This window comes from Puma concolor, chromosome D1, assembly GCF_028749965.1.
Source record: "Puma concolor isolate L17-30 chromosome D1, mPumCon1.1.hap2, whole genome shotgun sequence".
Classification (NCBI taxonomy): Eukaryota; Metazoa; Chordata; class Mammalia; order Carnivora; family Felidae; genus Puma; species Puma concolor.
The window spans coordinates 7,481,348-7,499,602 of NC_141676.1; the positions used below are offsets into that span (position 1 = coordinate 7,481,348).

The 18,255-nt window shown below is 60.3% G+C and overlaps 1 protein-coding gene across 10 annotated transcripts; it reads right to left on the reverse strand.

Annotated features, from left to right (window-relative positions):
- Positions 1-898: 898 nt before the first annotated feature.
- SLC22A11 (solute carrier family 22 member 11) lies at positions 899-17,992 on the reverse strand. Of its 10 annotated transcripts, none has more exons than XM_086677042.1 (10): positions 17,248-17,989; positions 15,659-15,762; positions 11,175-11,329; positions 10,906-11,074; positions 9,802-9,925; positions 8,733-8,848; positions 5,497-5,711; positions 4,399-4,507; positions 3,199-3,405; positions 899-1,899 (listed from the first exon to the last, which is right to left on the reverse strand). In XM_086677042.1, exons 1-10 carry the CDS (start codon positions 17,647-17,649, stop codon positions 1,836-1,838), a joined length of 1,665 nt encoding a protein of 554 aa, XP_086533168.1. In that variant the 5' UTR covers positions 17,650-17,989; the 3' UTR covers positions 899-1,835. The 10 variants fall into 10 exon arrangements, 9 of the variants coding, with proteins under 9 accessions (XP_086533168.1, XP_086533166.1, XP_086533167.1 ...); XM_086677040.1 differs by lacking the exon at positions 899-1,899 and adding an exon at positions 2,225-2,638 and having other exon boundaries at positions 4,399-4,562; positions 5,497-5,635; positions 17,248-17,992; XM_086677041.1 differs by lacking the exon at positions 899-1,899 and adding an exon at positions 2,225-2,638 and having other exon boundaries at positions 5,497-5,635; positions 8,738-8,848; positions 17,248-17,990.
- Positions 17,993-18,255: the final 263 nt, after the last annotated feature.

The window sequence follows — 18,255 nt, forward strand, 5'->3', positions numbered from 1 at the left end:
TTTTCTAATTTCCTTGGCGATTTCTTCTTTAGCCCGGGGGTTATTTAGAAGTATGTTTGAAGGAGTCTTCCAGATATCTCTCTGTTACTGATTTCTGATTGATCTCCATGAGGATCCAAGAACATACTTCCCATGATTGGAATGTTTAAAAATTTATTACATGCGAAGCAAGGCTAGGGACCCGTAGGAGCCTGTGGGCGGGGGAAGTGTGATCTTTATGATGAGATACAGAGGATTTTAAGCAGATGGGCAGTATGATTTGAATGGTGTTTGATTAGCCTGGTGGGAGTCAGATGTGACAGAGGGCCGTGGGGATGTCTGGGGTGGGGAATCCACGGCTTGAGGTTTCCCTGGGTCGCCCGAGGAGTGGGCAGTTGTCTAGAGGGTCTGGATCTCCAGGGAAGGGTGTGGGAGTAACGATGTGACAGGGCTGCTGATGTCAGGCCTGGACGGCTGGAGGTGGGGGGTGAGGAGCCCGGGGTGCGGGCAAGAGCCCTGGACTGGGAGCCGGGCCAGGGATCGGCTGTGGGACTCCAAGCTGGTCACTCCACCTCTCTGAGCTTTAGTTTCCTCACCTCTAAACCAGGGGGTCGGCCTCAGTGATCCCACAGTTTTAGCGGCACGGGCTGCTGCCCCCACAGGGAAGGTCTTTACGTGAATTAGGCGAAGGCGACCCACTGAGATAGACAGACAACCAAGGGGTGCCCTTGTGGTGTAAGGGCTCAGATTAAAGCCTGATGTTATGTGCTGCCTTGACAGGTAGGGAATCCAGGAGGGTCTCGAGTGGCCGAACTCCAAGTCCCGCCCCTCCTGCTCCCGCAGATAGGGTCCCGTAGCAAAAAACACTTTTCAGCCAGCAACCAGGTGCCATTCCTATTATTCCTGAGCAGGGGGCATCAGTGCCCTGTCAATGGGTGGGATTCCTCAGACAAGCCGATCACATCCTCCCCCGGGAACCAGGGGTCACTCTGCCTTCTTGGTGCTGCAAAGCCTTCCTCCCACAGCCCCTGGTGGTTCACGCTGTTCCTGCGTGCAGCCCCACGCGCCCTGCGTGCTGCATGGCGCCACTCGCCCTGAGCCGTGAACACCTGTGAGCAATGAACGCTGCTGGCCTGAGCCGTCCAATGTTAGGCCATCCCCATAACCATGGGTGGGAAGCCCTTCCTCCCCAACGGATAAGTAAGAGGGGATGAAAACAACTCCTTTCTGTGCCAGTGGAGCCCGGGCTGGATTTCAGCCCCCACATGCCTCCTCAGCTGGTGCCTTGGGCAGTGCACAACCTGAACACCGGTACCCGGCAGCCCCGTTAGCAGGTGCTATTTGTTGGACTCTCAGCCGTACTAAGATCTGTTAACCCTGTCCCCACTACCCCCTGCCCCGTGGAGGAAGGTTTCATGATTGTTTCCATTTTACAGATGAGGACTCTGCAGAGGATGGGGGAGAGATTGGAATCTAGGTTTGTCTAGACCCTTCCCTTTCTGCCCTGTGATCCACTCTGGTAGCCTGGAGGTGAGAAAACTGTGGTGCCCGGGTCAGTGAAGTGTCAGGAGTTCTGAGTGAAGGTGTGGAGACGGGAGCCTGACGGGGAGGAGAAAGGACCCGTCTTGTTAGTGGTGTGGACTCCATCAGCCAGACGGACTTGGCTCTGCAGGGCTGAGGTGGGGGGAGAACAGAAGTGAGGGGAGAAAGCAGCCTTCGGCCTCAGCGCCCAGCCGCCCAGCCCCGGCCCCGCCTAACTCTCAAGGTTCTTCCGATTTCTTCCACCCTCAGTTGGAGAGGAGGCGGTTCCCTCCGTGGGGATCTTTGGCCAAAGGGGCTCCACGCGGGCAGAATTTCTAGAACGAGGTACTTTCTGTAACGACCACCTCTCGCCGGTTGCCCGTGGCTGCTGCCGATTTCCTAGGATAATCAAAAGACAGAGTGGTGTGTGGTGACATGGCTGGGGGGCTTGGAGGGCAGGGCTGGGGTCAAGTCTCACGAGCACGTAAGCTCTATGAGATCGCGGTTTTCTTTTCCGCCGTGTGCCCAAAGCGGAAGACAGTGCCCGAAACACAGTAGGTCCCCCCAAAAGTGAAAGAGTAAGTTAAGTCCCGGCTTCCCTGCTTCTTGGCTGAGTGTCCTTCGGCGAGTTGCATGGCCCCTCTGTGTCTTCATTCGCTTGGCAGTGAAACTGAACATAACAGTACCTTGTGGGGTTGTTGTTTGGATTAAATGAGATGCTATATTGAAACAGTAAGATGCTATATTAAAACCCCGAAGCACCAGTGGTTATTATCACTATTATTAGCATGACCTTGGTTCCGGCTCAGCCTGTGGGCTCCCCAGGACCACCCTCACCCAGGACACAGCAGCCACACTCCCGGGGGCCTGTGCTGCGGGCCAGGCGCTGTTCTCCGCGCTTTAATATAATCGCTTCTACTTGAAGACCTCTCTTTGAGCTTGGCTGGGTTTTGTGTTGTTTCCTTAACGCCCATTTTACAAATGAGGAAGCAGAGCGTAGTGGTGATTCTGGCCATGAAATAAACCAGAGGAACGTTTCCTCACTTCTGTTCCCTCCAAGGACGACGTGAGAATAGCATGATCTCTTCCCAGAGGGTCGGAGAGAAATGGCCTGTTCATCTGCCTGGGCCTAGAGTTCCTAGCGGAAGATTTAAGGAGCGCAGTCAGGGCCGGCTCCGTCCTCGTCCTCGTCCTCGTGAGCGAGTTTGGTAAGAGAGGTGAGTGGGCGCCTGGGGGGTAGGGATTCAGTCCCAGGCAGCCTGGCTGCGGGTCAGGCTCATAATCGTTCCGTTTTCCTGCCGAAGGGACAGGGACGATCGCTTTCTACCTGTGAGACCCTGAATCAGCCCCTGCGTCTCTCCGAGCCTCCGGTAAACAGGGTTGGAAATCGTCTCTTCCTGGCAGCGTGGTGGTCGTAATGGTTACGTGGTTTCAGACGCAAGCCTTGAGGCGCCCGGGTCGCGTGCCCGAGGCACCGGGCACGCGGTCAGCACGCAGCACGCAGCACGCAGCACGCAGGTGCCCTCTCGCTGACAAGCCCACAGCCCATCTCCTGCCCTCCTCGTCCAGCACGTCTCCCTGCCCCCTTGGGCTGTCCCGTCCCGGGGCTGAGGGGAGCCTGTCCCCACATCTGCAGCCCTGCCCCGCGGCATCCTGGCAGCCCGGCCGGGGCGGGGGGAGAGGGGGGCGGTCACTCACTGGTTCTCCAGGTCCTGGATGGTGTCGGGAAGTGGAAATCCCTGGGTCTCCGGGAGGAAGAGCAGGAGAACGAGGCCAGAGGTGATGGGGAGAGCACTGTAGACCACGGGGACCAGCAGGGGCAGGCTCTGCTGAGTCATCCTGATCAGGGGGTCTATCACAGACCCCAGACGACCTGCCGACTGCAGGAAGGCATCTGCTGTCATCCTGTGGGTGGAGAGGGGCCCAGACCCTTGTGGCCGCCGCCACTTTCGAGAAGGGGGCTTTATGGGGTGGGGTGGGTGGTAGCATCTGGCTGGGCCAGGGGAGGGAAAGCTGGGATAAGGGAGGCGCACAACCACAAGGTCTCTCTCTGCACCACCTTCTCCGTGGAACCCACATGGATTTTCCCATCCAGAGCGGGGTCTCTGCTTCCTGAGAACAACCAGGGTCTTTCTTGGATGCTCCAGGGCCCACCCCATTTCTCCTGGTCTTCGGTAAGTGGGGGGCTTGCCTCAGGCCTCCTGCTAGGCCCCTGAGCTCTCAGCTCAGGCTTTCTATGTAACATCAACAAAATCAACACACGAGGGTCCACACCACGAGTGGAAGGGGGGACGTGAGAGGGTGAGGGTGCGTGAGCACCATGATGAGGGAAAGAGCCCTGGGCTAGGGCTCTAGGGCGCTGGGTCCAATCTCACCCTTCCGCGAGTAGGTCCTTGAGCCTCAGTTTACCCAACCGCCCGATGTGGGGATGGTTTAACTCTACACCACTGGTTTTCCATCTGTGGCCCGTGGTGCCCTTGGGTTGTTGCAAGGTGACTCAGGGCTCTCTTGGGGCAGGGAGGGGACAGTGGGAAGCAAGTGGGGGGACGGAGGGCACTTCACTAGGGCAGCTCTTGGTCTCGCTGAGGGTTTTTGTAAGATTTCACCCGAACAGAAGCTTCTGGGGTTCAAAGCAGTTTCTGATCACTGAGGGCCCCATGGCACCACGGCCTTCCCGGTGGAGACTCTGGGGGAATGCTGTTCTGGGAGCCCCGGCTGAGGATGAGCCTTTGGGGGAAGGAAGGAAGCTGGGGCCAGGGGCCTCCTCACCCTCTGCTGTGTGTTCCCGGATGCCCAGCCCCCTCTTTGCCCTCCCCGCTGGCCTCCCCAGGGACGTCCCCTCCTGGCACACCCGGGGCCCGGCCCCCTCCCCGGCCTCCAGGGCACGGCCCAGCCTACCGCAGTGAAGTCGGGTAGAGTTCAGGCTTGTAGACGGAGACACAGGAAAAGATGATGCCAAAACATCCCTTTCCCAGCACAGCAAAGACCGTGCGCAGGGTCTGCCAATCTGGGCAGAGGAAGAGGGTGACAGTGGGGTGTGCCCGAGGGGGTGCCCGGTCAGCCTGGAGAGGAAGGGCTGGGCTCTCCCGCAAGGCTTCCTTGACTGCGCCCAGGTGCCCGTGGGGGGTGTGGGCAGGATGGTGGGTGGGCTGGGGGTGGGGGCGGGGCCTGAGCCCAGCCAGGCCTGGGGTGGGCCAACCTGGGGTGGCTCGGGAGGGCTCTCAGCACCCCCTGTGGGTACTCTGGCTTTCACGGGAGCCCTAGCCGCGCCACGCTCGGCCCATGGGCTGGGCCTCAGCTTTCCCGCCCACATTTGTAACGCAGAGTTGCATAAGCCGTCACGCACTGGCCTTTTGCAAGTTTTCTGCTTGTTTGGGCTCCTGGCAGACGGTCCGCCCCAACTCAGCCCCTCCTGGACGCTGGCCGGCCGCCCCTCTGCCTCCCTCCTGGCTTTGCTGCCACTGCCTGTCCCTGCCCCTCCACCAGCCTCCCTGCCTGGAGCCATAAGAGGAGACTTGAGAGGCTTTTTCAGGGCATTAGAGCCTCATTCAGCAAGAAAAGAGTAAGACAAGGGCCCTCCAACACTCTGCACACAAATGCCTCTGGCTTAACAAGGGAGAAGAAAAACCCCAGGGTGCACCAGAAGTGGGGTTCCTGCCTCCCTTCCAGCAACCTAAAGCTTCTCACGGCCTCCCCCTCCTCCCACCTCAGCCCCAGCCTCTGGTCTGAAGTCTGGCCCGCGCCCGGCCCTGTCACTTGCTAGCTGAGTGACCTCCGGCTCCTGGCTTCATGTCTCCGAACCTCAGTTGCCTCGGGGGGAATGGGTGGGGGGCCGATGGGGGGGGGGGTTGGATGGGGGCGCCATGTTCTCGGGCCCGGGGAGGGGAAGGACCCAGGGGGTGAGCACAGTGGGCGCGGCCAGGGAAGCCAGTGGCCCAAGCTGTCGGCCACTCAGCCCACTCGGGCCGCCCCTCCTCCAAGCTGCCTCGGCCTCACCTTGTGGGACCAGTTTGTTGGCCAGTATGGAGAGGCCAGCCATAGCCTGGAAGCTGGCCAAGGTCGTGCGGCGGCCCAAGAAACTGAGCAAGAAGGCGGTGATGGACCGGGCCAGTAGGTCCACGGCTCCAAAGAGAACCTGGAGGAGGAAGATGTCATTCCCCAGGTTTTGCAGGTCAAGGACCAGCCCGTAGTAGGATGTCACTTGGGAGAAGCTGCAGGAAAAAGGCTGAAGTCGGGTCCTTGCCCCGCAGAGGAAAGGGCACCCGTACAGTGTCACCTCACACCTGGGTAGTCCCCAGAGGGCACAGCCAGCCCGGAAGGGAGCGGGGCGGGTCACTACCAGAGCCCCAAAAGCCTGTCTGTCAGATGCAGGGCGAGTCTCTCTAGAGCCGCCTGTCCCAGGAGGGAGAGAAAGGGCAGGCCTCTTCCATTTCACCTTAGGTCTTGGCCGCAGTGGGCTGGGCCTCACTTCGCAGGCTCCCCGGCCCTCCCCCCGGGCTGACTGGGCTCTGGGGGGCCGAGCCTCAGTTCTGGCGCTAGCCCTCTCTGGCTTTGTTTCCCCGGCACGGCCTAGAATCACGACCTGGCCCTTTCTGGCCCTTTTCCGGACGCCGGTTTCTTTAGCTCTGAAAGGTGGGAGAAATAGTGGAAAGAGATGGGCTGGGTTGTCCCTCTCTCAGGGTGGAAGGTCGTATTTTCCCAGCCTCTGGGGGTGCTGTCCCTCAGGTGCGGAGAGCACCCCATGACACAGGCCAGAGGGGCCACCCCAGCTCCTGAGTCCTCTGTGGGTTTGCCGGGGCCTTTCTGAGACTGTCCCACAGTGACCGCATCCTTGCCCCATTCGCTTTCTTCCCCCCCCCTCCCGTCCCCTCCCCCACCCCTCCTCCCATTCCTACCTCCACCTCTCTCCCACCCCCTCCCTGCCCTCCCCTCCCCTCTTCCTCTCCCTTTCACTCCCCTCCCACCTCCTCCCCTTTTTCCCCCTCCCCTTCCCTTTCCTCCCATTCCTCTCCTCCCCTCACACCTCACCCCTCCCCTCCCCTTAGCAGTCCACAGGAAGGGATCCCAAGAGCCCTCTCTCCCAAGAGCTTCCTGCTCACTGACGTCCATCCCAGGCCTTCCGGGTGGGGGTGGACACGGGAGGGACCCCCCCTGCACAGGTTCCTCAGTAGCTGCTTACAGTAGCTGGATTTCTGAAGTTTGGATGTTGAGTTTGGATCCACAGGTGGCCACAATATGAAATCGTTCCCCATCACTTTGCAAATCTGTCCCCATCACTGCCTCGGGGACTCAGGGACACTCCTCCCAGCACTGCGCCCCGAGCCCCCAGCTGCAGACAGGAGCTGTGGTCCCCTAGGAACAGCTTCGTGGGGGAGGGGCTCAGCTCTGGCTCAAAGTAGCGGACACTGGGGATCAAGAGCCGGTAGGTGACAGGGGACAGGGGAAGTCGAAACCCACCAGGATTGCGGCCTCCCAGCCCGTGATGTGAATAACAAAGCAAGCCAAGCCAGCCGCTGGGAGAACTGAGGAAGCCTTGAAGGTTTCGGAAGAATGGAAGAATGGCCCTCGGGGCACCTGGGCGGCTCAGTCGGTTAAGCGGCCGACTTCAGCTCAGGTCATGATCTCACAGCTTTTGAGTTCGAGCCCCGCGTCAGGCTCTGTGCTGACGTCTCAGAGCCCAGAGCCTGCTTCGGATTCTGTGTCTCCCTCTGAGCCTGCTTCGGATTCTGTGTCTCCCTCTCTTTCTGACCCTCCCCTACTCACACTCTGTGTCTCTCGCTCTTTCTCAAAAATAAATAAACGTTAAAAAAAAAAAAAAAAAAAGAAAGAAAGAATGGCCCTGGACCTTCCGGGCACCACCCCACCACCCGGCCCTCCTTCTAATTCGTCAGAAAAAAAAAAAAACTTAAGCCAGGAAAAAAAAAATTCAATCTCTGTTCTAAGATGTAGCAACTATTTGCCATGAGAACCCATATGTGGTTAAATAGAGCATAAAATAAATGTTTTCCTAATCTTTAGGGGTTTTCTTAATGTTTAGTTTTTTTAAATGTTTATCTTTGAGAGAGACAGAGACAGAGCGTGAACAGGGGAGGGGCAGAGAGAGAGGGAGACACAGAATCCGAAGCAGGCTCCAGGCTCCGAGCTGTTAGCACAGAGCCTGATGCGGGGCTTGAACTCAGCACAGAGCCTGATGCGGGGCTTGAACTCAGCACAGAGCCTGATGCGGGGCTTGAACTCAGCACAGAGCCTGATGCGGGGCTTGAACTCATGAACCGCGAGAGCGTGACCTGAACTGAAGTCGGATGCTCAACCGACTGAGCCACCCGGGCACCCCCCCTGATCTTTAGTTTTGTTTCAAGATCAAGTCTCCATCAAACCTGACCCTCACTTCTTCGTATGCTCTCTGCAAGTCCCTTGAACTGAATTTGTCTTATTCAGGGGCCTTCTCCTGGTCCCAGGTGCCCTCGGGCACCAAGACAGGGCCTGCTGGGGAGCCCGTGCTCAGTGTGGGGCCTGGCGGGCGACAGGGGGCAAGGAGGTAGCTCAGCCAAGGTTCAGATGTCTGCTCTGGCCTCTTGGGCAAGTTCCCTGCCCTCTCTGGGCCCTGCTTTTTCATCTGTAAAGTGGGGGTATAAATGAACTTGAAGTAAGTGGGTGGCCAGCCGCTGGTCAGCCCTCTCCCCAGGGCCTGCCCTCTGGGGGAGCTGCCTGCCCGGCCAGAACCGGGCCTCCTGAGGTCTGTGGGAGCCGTTTCTCCCTAGACACTGCAGAGGCCCTTTTAGGCAACAAACTGGAGCAAAGGAAACCCGAGCAAGGTAGAAGGACCCACGGCCGGCCGACCGACCGCACGGCCAGGTTGAAGGTAAACAGGCCCATTAGACGACCCACCTCCAAATATCCAACAACCCCAGCTGACCAATCAGCTACTTCCTACCAGGCACAGGTAGCGAAGAAGGAAAATTCCATATGTTCCCCTACTTCCTCCCCTTCCTCTCCCCCCCCCCCCCCCGCCAACGACACCCCCCCCCACCCCTGCCTCCTTGGCGGACAGTCCTGCCCACTGCTACCTTGCCATGTATTCAAGAAACTTCTATCTCTTCTGTTCTGCCTTGGGTCAACTGTGTCACCGGGGGCCCTACCCCACCCCCACCCCCCACCCCGGGCCTCCACGGGCACCACCCCCTCCCACCTCCCCCCCCCCCCCAGCCCTGTGTCTGCGAGGGACGGCATACCACACCAGGGACATGATGCAGGTCCGCCAGCGGAGCATGGGCACGAGAAACAGTTCCAGCACCGACCTGCGGCCCTTCGCAGAGGTCATCTCTTCCTCCATGCTGGACATCAGCACCTACGCACAGGGAGCACCAGATACCATGAGTGCCGGGCGTCGGCCCCGCCCCCACGCCAGGGCACTGCGACCTCGACCACAACAGAGTGATGGGAGGGGCCTGGCCTTGGCTTCTGGAGAGCCTCGGGGTGGGGGCTGCGATGGAGGCAGAAAGGTCTCTCTCTCTCTGGCCCCCTGGCCGAGCTCCCATCTGCAGACCTGGCCCATCTTACTCTGAGCCAAGGAGCCAGTCTTGTGTCCCAGCTCTGGCCCTCTGAGCTGTGGCCTGCGGGCTGTTCTGCTCTCGGTAGTTGCCATACAAAGCCCCACCCACCCCCCTTGTTCCTCGTGGCTGGTGTCAGGGCACCCCTACTCGGGCCACACTGGCTCCCGACCGCACCCAACTGCCCATCCAGACCCTTCCTGACCTTCTGGGCCCTGCCTGCCCTGTGCTCAGCTCAGCCCTGGTCAGTCACCTCCTCCTGGAAGCCTTCCCTGATCCTCCCACGCCCCTCCCCACGGCCCTAGGCTGTGTTTTCTGGTTTCTGGCTGCACTCCTTCCACACCTACTTCCTTGAAACAATTGCCTTCAGATAAGCACGGCCAGCTGTCCCCAAACACCCTGAGAAGCCCTGCGCAGTGAGTGACTATGTCACGTATGTGGATTAAAGTGGCGGACAAGCGGGGTGGGTGGGTCGCCCCTCATATTGCTGTCATTGGCGGTGGTGTTGGTGATTGTGATGGCAGAGCGGGTGGTGACAGTGGGAATGATGTGGTGGTGACAGAGATGGGCAAGGTGACAGTCATCGTGGCGAGGTGGATGTTGGCGTCTCGTGGAGCTGTGGCTGCGGGAACTCGTGGTGTCGATAGAGGTGGCGGTGGCGTGGCTAGTTTGAAGTTGGTCCAAAGACATCGGTGGCCGTCCTCTCCCGCTCATGTCCCACACTCTGGGGTCACCAACGGTAGCATCTCACCTCTATGGTTAGTGACTTTGTGGCTTCCTTGTGGCCATTTATCTTGGCCACCTTGTGGAGCTCCTGCAGCCCTTGCTCTGGTTTGCCCGTGATAATGAGCCATCGGGCAGACTCTGGAAGCCACCTGTTAAGGAAACAGATGCTTGTCGGGGTCTCTGCCTTCTTCCTTCTGCTTCTTCCCAGCCTCAGGGCAGGTGGCAGGGAGAAGCAGCTCCTGGATGAAAAGGACTGGACTTTTCCCAGCCCGCAGGGCCTCGTCCCTGTTTGCAGGGAAGCTAAGAATTTCCGGAAGGCAGTGTGGCATCGTGGTGAAAAGAGCCAGCCTGCCTGGGTTCAGATCCTGCCTCTGCTACTCGCTGGGCCGCACGGCCTCGGGTGAGTCACTGAACCTCTCTGGGCGTCAGTCCCTCCTCTGAAAATGGTGGTAATTGTATCATCAAAACTCCGTGTGGTCAGTGGCGTTTGGTCTGTTTGATCTGCTGACGTGTCAGATCAAACCTGAAACCACGTCTGGCACGGGGGCAGCAAATACTTGAGAATGAATGAATGAGTCCTTCTGACTCTCCCTACCCCACGGTAGACTCCCCTGGGCCCAGGTCTACCCAACTCCGGTTCGCAGAGGCGAGAGAACTCCAGGCGCCATGAACTTGTATCTGCCTCCCTGTGTCTCTTCTTCCCTCAGCCCTCACCCAAACAACTGTTTCCAGACCCCAGGGAGTTTCGCAACACCCAAAATAATAGCGAGGGTGATCTCTTTTCGTATCCGCTGTCAGTCCTCGCCGACTCGGAGCCCACGGGCCCGGCAAGCGATGTGAAGGCTGCAGGGGGCGGGGCCGGTGGGTGCCAAGGACGGGGAGGGGCCGGGCGCCAGCAGTCCGGACGGGAGCCTCAGACCTCTGGCTAAAACACCCACCCTGAACTCCGAACCCCCAAGAAGTCTCCCTCAGCAAGGGCTCTGCACGCACGGCTGCCCTTCGTGGCTCTCGGCATCTTGGGGTCCTGGGCCAGCCAGGGTGGCAGGGGCGAGGGGCACCTTGGAACTCCAAGTCTCCCTCCTGGTTAGTGATGTTCTCCCCAAGGGAAAAGGCCCCACACCGTACTGACCGGCATATCAGGAAGATGGCAAAGAAGGGCATCGACACGGCCACCTGGAGGGTGCGCCAGTCCCGCAGGGTGAAGGCCAGGGCCCCCAGGGCCATCTGGCCCAGGCTATAGAAGCATCCCAGGATTGTCACGGTGACAGCCCTCCTGCGGGTCGTGGTCCACTCCACCACTGAAAGGTGACGCAGGCATCCGCAGGTAAGGGCCCCCCCTCCCCACCGCACCCCCACCCCACCCCACCCCGGTGGGAGCAGGCCAAGGCGGGGACTCACGAAGCATCCCCGAGGTCATGATGATGCCGGATATTGCAAAGGCGCTCAGAACCCGGAGGCCACAGTAGATGAAGAAATGGGAAACGAAGATCATGCCGATGTTGGCCAAAGCCACTTGTAGACAACACAAGTTCAGTATCCACTTCCGCCCAAACCTGGTCGGGAGACAAGCACAGTGGGGGCCTGGAGGGGGCCCCTGGGGGTTCGGGCATAGGGGCCAGTGCCTCAAGGTAACAGAGGGTTCAAGAAGGCAGGGGCACCTGCTGGGGCATCTCTGTCTCCTTCCCGGATCTCCCAGGGGCATGCTGGGTGGGGGGCGGGGTGCTTATTACAAAAATGGCAGACGCCTTGGGGCTCCTGGGCGGCTTAGTTGGTTAAACGTCCGGAGTGTTGATTTCGGCCCAAGTCATGATCTCATGAAGCGTGAGATTGAGCCCCCACCCTGCACTGTCAGCGCGGAGCCTGCTTGGGATTCTCTGCACCCCTCCCCTCCACCCCGCCTCCGGCCCGTCCCTCCCCTGCTCATACACTCTCCCTCTCTCCTCTCTCAAAAATAAATAAACATTTAAACAAAAAAAAAAAAGGCAAACGCCTTGCTCTCAGGGGGCAGCATAACCTCATGGTCAAGGACGCGCTTTGGCTGGAGCAGCTGGGCGGCTCAGTCGATTAAGTGTCCAACTCTGGCTCGGGTCATGACCTCGCGGTTTGCGAGTTCGAGCCCCACATCTCTCTCTCCCTCTCTCTCTGGCCCTCCCCCACTCATGCTTTCTCTCTCTCAAAATAAATAAATGCACTTAAAAAAAAAGAGAGAGAGAACAGGCCTCGATTGAATCACTACGTTGTGCACCTGAAATTACATTACACGCACGACGAGGCATGTGGACACATTGGAACTTAGATAAAAACTTTTAAAAAATGGGCTTTGACCTCAGAAGCCTGCGTCCGAGTCCAGCTCTGCCCTTCCTGGGTGGCCTTGGGCACAAGACTCCACATCTCCGAGCTGCAGTCCCCCCATGTGTAAAACGGGGGTACGCAGGAGGACCGCCTCACGGAGTTCTGAAAATCAAGACACCTAGCAAGGGGGCGGTGCGGCCAGGAGGCTGAGCGCATGTGGCCTGGGGCAAGGCGGCCAGCTCCCGGCCAGTCTGTGCAAGGGGACCAGAGCGCCCCACACCTACGCCCCGAGGCCAGCTTAGCCCGAAACCTCTGCCTGCATTTAGCTAAAGCGTGTGGCAGTCTGGGGCGCCTGGGTGGCGCAGTCGGTTAAGCGTCCGACTTCAGCCCGGTCACGATCTCGCGGTCCGTGGGTTCGAGCCCCGCGTCGGGCTCTGGGCTGATGGCTCAGAGCCTGGAGCCTGTTTCCGATTCTGTGTCTCCCTCTCTCTCTGCCCCTCCCCCGTTCATGCTCTGTCTCTCTCTGTCCCAAAAATAAATAAACGTTGAAAAAATAAATAAATAAATAAAGCGTGTGGCAGTCTGACGGGAGAGATGTGCACAAAGCTGGGCCCTGCCTATCCGAGCGGGGTCCCCAGGAACCGACCCGTTCGGCCCAGACCCGGGGCGAGGTCTGGATGCCGACACCCGGCCCTGGGCCCAGGCTCGCTGGGTCACCTGCAGACCGACTGCGATTTGGCTCCCTGTGTGGACAGCCCCCGGGGACTGAGCCATAGCTGCACGGCAGTGGGTCCCCTGGAAGTGCCATTTGGACCATGTCCCTCGCGTGCAGCGCAGCACAAGGCCCACAGGTAACGACCGTAGCAGAACCCCAGCACGGAGCGCTGACCCTGTGCCAGGCCCTGGCCCGAGCTCTGCGTGTGAATAACTCACTTTATTATCACAACAACCCCATGCATAGGGCCAGGTCCCCACGCACAGGAGGAAACTGAGGCACGGAGGAGCCACCAATCTGCCTTCTAGGAAGCTCGGGAAGGACAGGTGGGGGTTGGAACCCAGGGGTCAGACCCCGTAGCCTGCATGGTCAGGGGAGTGAGTCGTTCGTTCATTCACAAAATGACTGAGCACACGCTGGATGCTGGGGACACAGCAAGAAAGCCCCTGCGTTCTCGGAGCCACCTGTTGTGGGGACACGCACAACAAACGAGCAAGCAAATGCTGGCCGAGTGGGTGTGGTGTTTGAGAAAGGAAGGTGCAGCCGTGGGGCGCACGGGGGGCGGGGGGGGGGCCTGCGGCGGGAGAGCCGGGAGGCCTCTCTGGGGAGGCAGGCTGGAGTCAAAGCCGGCATGCTGGGCACGGAGAAGCAACTGTGGGGAGAGTCTTCTGGGCGAGACACGGCCACCTCAGAGCTCTGCAGCCAGGGTGCCGCGGGGGCTCCGGAGGGGCTGGCACGGCTGTCGGGGGTGGGGAGAAGCCAAGTGCCAAGCAGGGGTGGGTGGGGAAGGGGGCGGTTAGGAGCCATCTTCGGTGCAGTGGCCCTGGGGGACTTCAGGCTGGGATCAACCAGATCCACATACAGGGTTTTGCAAAGACACTCTTGAGTGGAGGCCAGAGACCCTGGAGGAGGCCGGGACCTGCCTGGGGCAAGAGAGGCGGGTGGGCGGGGCAAGGGGACTTTCAAGGAGGAGAGGCAGGGGCTGGGGGGAGTGTGTGGCCGGGCCTGAGGAAAGAACAGGGTGGCTTCTAAGGTTGGGTGTGGGCCCCGGGCTGGGGGCTCTTTTCCAGGGTGGAGTCTGGTGAGCAGGGGCGGGGTGGGGGGGGGGTGGCGGGGGCGGTCAGCAGCTCAGCTCTGGCCCTGGCAAATGTGAGCCTCTCCCTCATGGAAACTCAGAGCAGGCAGTGGGGTTTACAAGCTGAGTGGGGGCAATGTAGACACCGCAGACCTCGGAGCAGTGTCTCAAGTAGCGGGGGGGTGTGGCTGGACAAGAGAAGGTGCGGGGCTAGGTCCTGGGGCGCCATCTCAGAAGGAGGGTGATGGGGGGACGGGGGAGGAAGGGCAGGAGGAGGGGGAGGCGGAGTTCTATTTCACGGCATGCCACGTACTCGGAGTCACAAGGGGTCTGTTTCTCCTGAGAAGCTTCTGGGCTCCCTGAGGGCAGGGACTGCACAGCACCCGTCACACAGTAGGTGCTCAAGAAGTTTGGCGTAATTGCCAAAGGAGAGAGCGTGGTGTCCAAGGGAATCTCTCAGAGCACAGTTTCATCCAGCGTGGGGTCCTTGGCCATCGCTGCCCCCTGGGGACCTGGGTCCTTGGCTGTCACTGCCTCTTGGCTGTCACTGCCCCTTGGCTGTCGCTGCCCCTTGGGGACCTGGGTTCTTGGCCGTCACTGCCCCTTGGGGACCTGGGTCTTTGGCCGTCACTGCCCCTTGGCTGTCACTGCCCCTTGGGGACCTGGGTTCTTGGCCATCACTGCCCCTTGGCTGTCGCTGCCCCTTGGGGACCTGGGTTCTTGGCCATCACTGCCCCCTGGGGACCTGGGTCCTTGGCCGTCACTGCCCCTTGGCTGTCGCTGCCCCTTGGGGACCTGGGTTCTTGGCCATCACTGCCCCCTGGGGACCTGGGTCCTTGGCCGTCACTGCCCCTTGGCTGTCGCTGCCCCTTGGGGACCTGGGTTCTTGGCCATCACTGCCCCCTGGGGACCTGGGTCCTTGGCCGTCACTGCCCCTTGGCTGTCGCTGCCCCTTGGGGACCTGGGTTCTTGGCCATCACTGCCCCCTGGGGACCTGGGTCCTTGGCCGTCACTGCCCCTTGGCTGTCGCTGCCCCTTGGGGACCTGGGTTCTTGGCCATCACTGCCCCTTGGGGACCTGGGTCCTTGGCCGTCACTGCCCCTTGGCTGTCGCTGTCCCTTGGGGACCTGGGTTCTTGGCCATCACTGCCCCTTGGGGACCTGGGTTCTTGGCCGTCACTGCCCCTTGGGGACCTGGACCCTTGGCCGTCACTGCCCCTTGGCTGTCACTGCCCCTTGGGGACCTGGGTTCTTGGCCATCACTGCCCCCTGGGGACCTGGGTCCTTGGCCGTCACTGCCCCTTGGCTGTCACTGCCCCTTGGGGACCTGGGTTCTTGGCCATCACTGCCCCCTGGGGACCTGGGTCCTTGGCCGTCACTGCCCCTTGGCTGTCGCTGCCCCTTGGGGACTTGGGTTCTTGGACGTCACTGCCCCTTGGGGACCTGGGTGCTTGATCGTCACTGCTCCTTGGCTGTCGCTGCCCCTTGGGGACCTGGGTCCTTGGCCGTCACTGCCCCTTGGCTGTCGCTGCCCCTTGGGGACCTGGGTTCTTGGACGTCACTGCCCCTTGGGGACCTGGGTTCTTGGCCGTCACTGCCCCTCGGGACCTGAGTCCTTGGCCGTCGCTGCCCCTTGGCTGTCGCTGCCCCTTGGAGACCTGGAACTCACATCTAGACCCCCGGTCAGACCAAGGGAGCCCCGTCTCTCCAGGAACGTGGACATTCATGGGCCATTTTTGTACATCTGTCCCCACAGTGCTCATTCTGTTGAGGAGGAGCCAGGAGGACAGATGATACTCACCGGTTGGAGAGGAGGCCCCAGGAGAAGGACCCTAGCAGCAGCCCGGTCATGTAGAGGGATTGGCCGATGGGCTTCAGGCCCTTGTGGTCACACACCAGGTCCCACTGGAAGAGAAAGAGGGACAGCAGCTTGGCTCAGGGCACGTGGAATAGCAGGGCCTGGGTGGCAGAGGGAGGTCTGGGTCGGGAGCTCCCAGGCTGGAGCACCTGGTCAGCCTGGGTTTTGGGGGGCCCCAGATTCCTAGGGCCAGGTGACAGAGGTGGCAGGGGTGTACTGGCGGGGGCCTTGGCTCTGTACTCCCAGCTAGCTGAGTGGCACATGTGTGACCGGCCACCCTGAGTGGATGGCGGCGGTGGGCGGTGGCTGAACCACAGGCTGGGCCTCTAACTCTGCTGATCGCTGGCTGGGTGAGCCGGGTGGGGGGGGGGGGGGGGAGGGGGTGGTTTCCGGCCCCCGGCCGGGCCGTTTCCTCACCCAGAAGCGGGGCCCTGAAGCTGCTTCCCTCACGGGGCCGCCAGCACTGTGGCAGGAGCCCCTTGCCCCCTAGGGCGAAGGCATCTCTAGAAAACGCAAAGCGGAGCCTCTCATTTCCCTGCCCCAAAGCCTCCAGTGACTTTCCTTTGCTCCTCACTGACCTTCCCCACACGGTGGCCCAGCCCCCGACCCTTTCTGCCCAGACACGCTGGGGCCCCTCCCGCTCCTGCGACACCCCAGACCCGCTCCTACTCAGACCTCTGTCCCAACTGGGCTCTCGCCCCACCTTCCAGTCACTTGATTCCTTGTCGCCTAATCCGGGCCTCATCTCCGGAGAGGTCTTCCCCACCTGCCTCTCCCTCTGAGCTGCTTTTCTCCTTTGCAGAGGCAGGACGGGACATGCCGAAGACCCGGCTTCTAGCTCCTGCCCGCCTGGCTTGAGTCAGGTTCCAGTGCACTTGAGCTGTGTGTCCTGGGCAAGTTACTTAACCTCACTGTGCTTCTGTTTGGATGTATTTGTTAGATGCAGACGACAGTAAGAGACCCCCCCGGGAGATCGTAGTGACAGGAAGGGAAAGCACACGGAATGATGCCTGCCACTTAAAGGAGTTTGATCTCCTGTCAGCACTAGTTTAAATATTGACCCGTCTGGGGCGCCTGGGTGGCTCAGTTGGTTAAGCGTCCAACTCTTGGTCTCGGCTCAGGTCACCATCTCATGGTTCATGAGTTTCAGCCCCACATCGGGCTCTGGGCCGCTTGGGATTTTCTCTCTCCCTCTCCCTCTGTCCCTCCCCGACTCACTCTGCATCTGTCTCTCTCAAACAAACAAGCTTAAAAATAAACAAATAAATACATAAGGAAATAAATAAACATTGACCGATTCTGAATCTGCCCGCGGAACGTAAGCTCCTCCAAGCCTCCCTGTTTATCCAGATCAGGGGGTCAGGGAGGTCTGACTCCGCTCACTTCCCCGTCGTAAGCAGTGAGTCAAAATGTGTTGAGGGGGTAGCATCTAATTTAACAGTGCTGATGGAAGCCGTACGATCCTTCCAGGCATGGGGGGGTGGCCATCGCTGGCCCCTGGGGAGGCCAGGTCGTCGGCGGGAGGCCCATACCTCTGACACGAAGGTGGAGGTGAAGGTGCTGCGGTCGTAGACCCAGCCGTCCACGCACGGCTCCGTGGCGGCCTCGCTCCAGTTGGTGGCTGTGCCGTTGGGGTCCAGGAGCTGCCACTGGGGTTGGCGGAAGCGGCGACACCGGTGGGGCTCGTTGTTGGGGCCCGGGGGGATGGAGACGGTCAGGAAGTCCTTGGGGCCCAGGGCCCCGGGGACACCGGCCTGGGCAGTGCTGTTGTCCAGGAGGGGCACCCAGCAGCGGTGGCTGGGCACGGCGGCCGAGAAGTTCTCAATGAGCATGTGGGAGGGCACCAAGACGGAGGGAAGGAAGAGAGTGAAAACCTGCAGGGCCTGGAAGAGGCCCACGCCCCCCGCTCGGTCCAGGAGCTCGGCGAACGCCATGGACGGAGCTGCGGGCAGCCACGGCGGGTACGGAAGGGGCCAGGGAGCCAAGGAGTGATCCGCTGCCGTCGGGAACCGCTAGCAAGTGTGGGAACCCTGGGTCATCGCGCCTTCTGCCCTGGTCGGCCTGCAGCGGGACAGGGACAGCAGTCCGGCAACCCGGCCAAGCCAGTCCTGAGATGCCCCGGATGCTTTGAAGAAAGTCCTCCTGACTCTGTTTCCAGGAATGACTGCCCACCAGTCTGGGCACCAGGGACAGAGCTCGCGGTACCCAGGCTGCCTGGGGCATCGAGGCACGTCGTTTCTCCGGCTCTAGCACCAAGAGTAAAAGGATGAAGCAAATATTTAAAAAAAAAAAAAAAAAAAAAGGAAAAAATGAGGCCATGGGGTGATGTTACTGAATTACAGTTGTGGAGGAAATACCAACTGGGCTGTTGCCGCGGTTAAAGTTTAATCTCAGCGTGGGCTCCTGGGCCAGAAAGTCAGGTCTAGCTACCGAGAAAGGCTTCTGCAGCTCTCTGCGGGTGGCCTCCTCACATTCCTAAATCCGAACTTCCAGATTCCTCTACATGTGGCCCTTGAAATCAGGGAACCGCTGGCCTGACT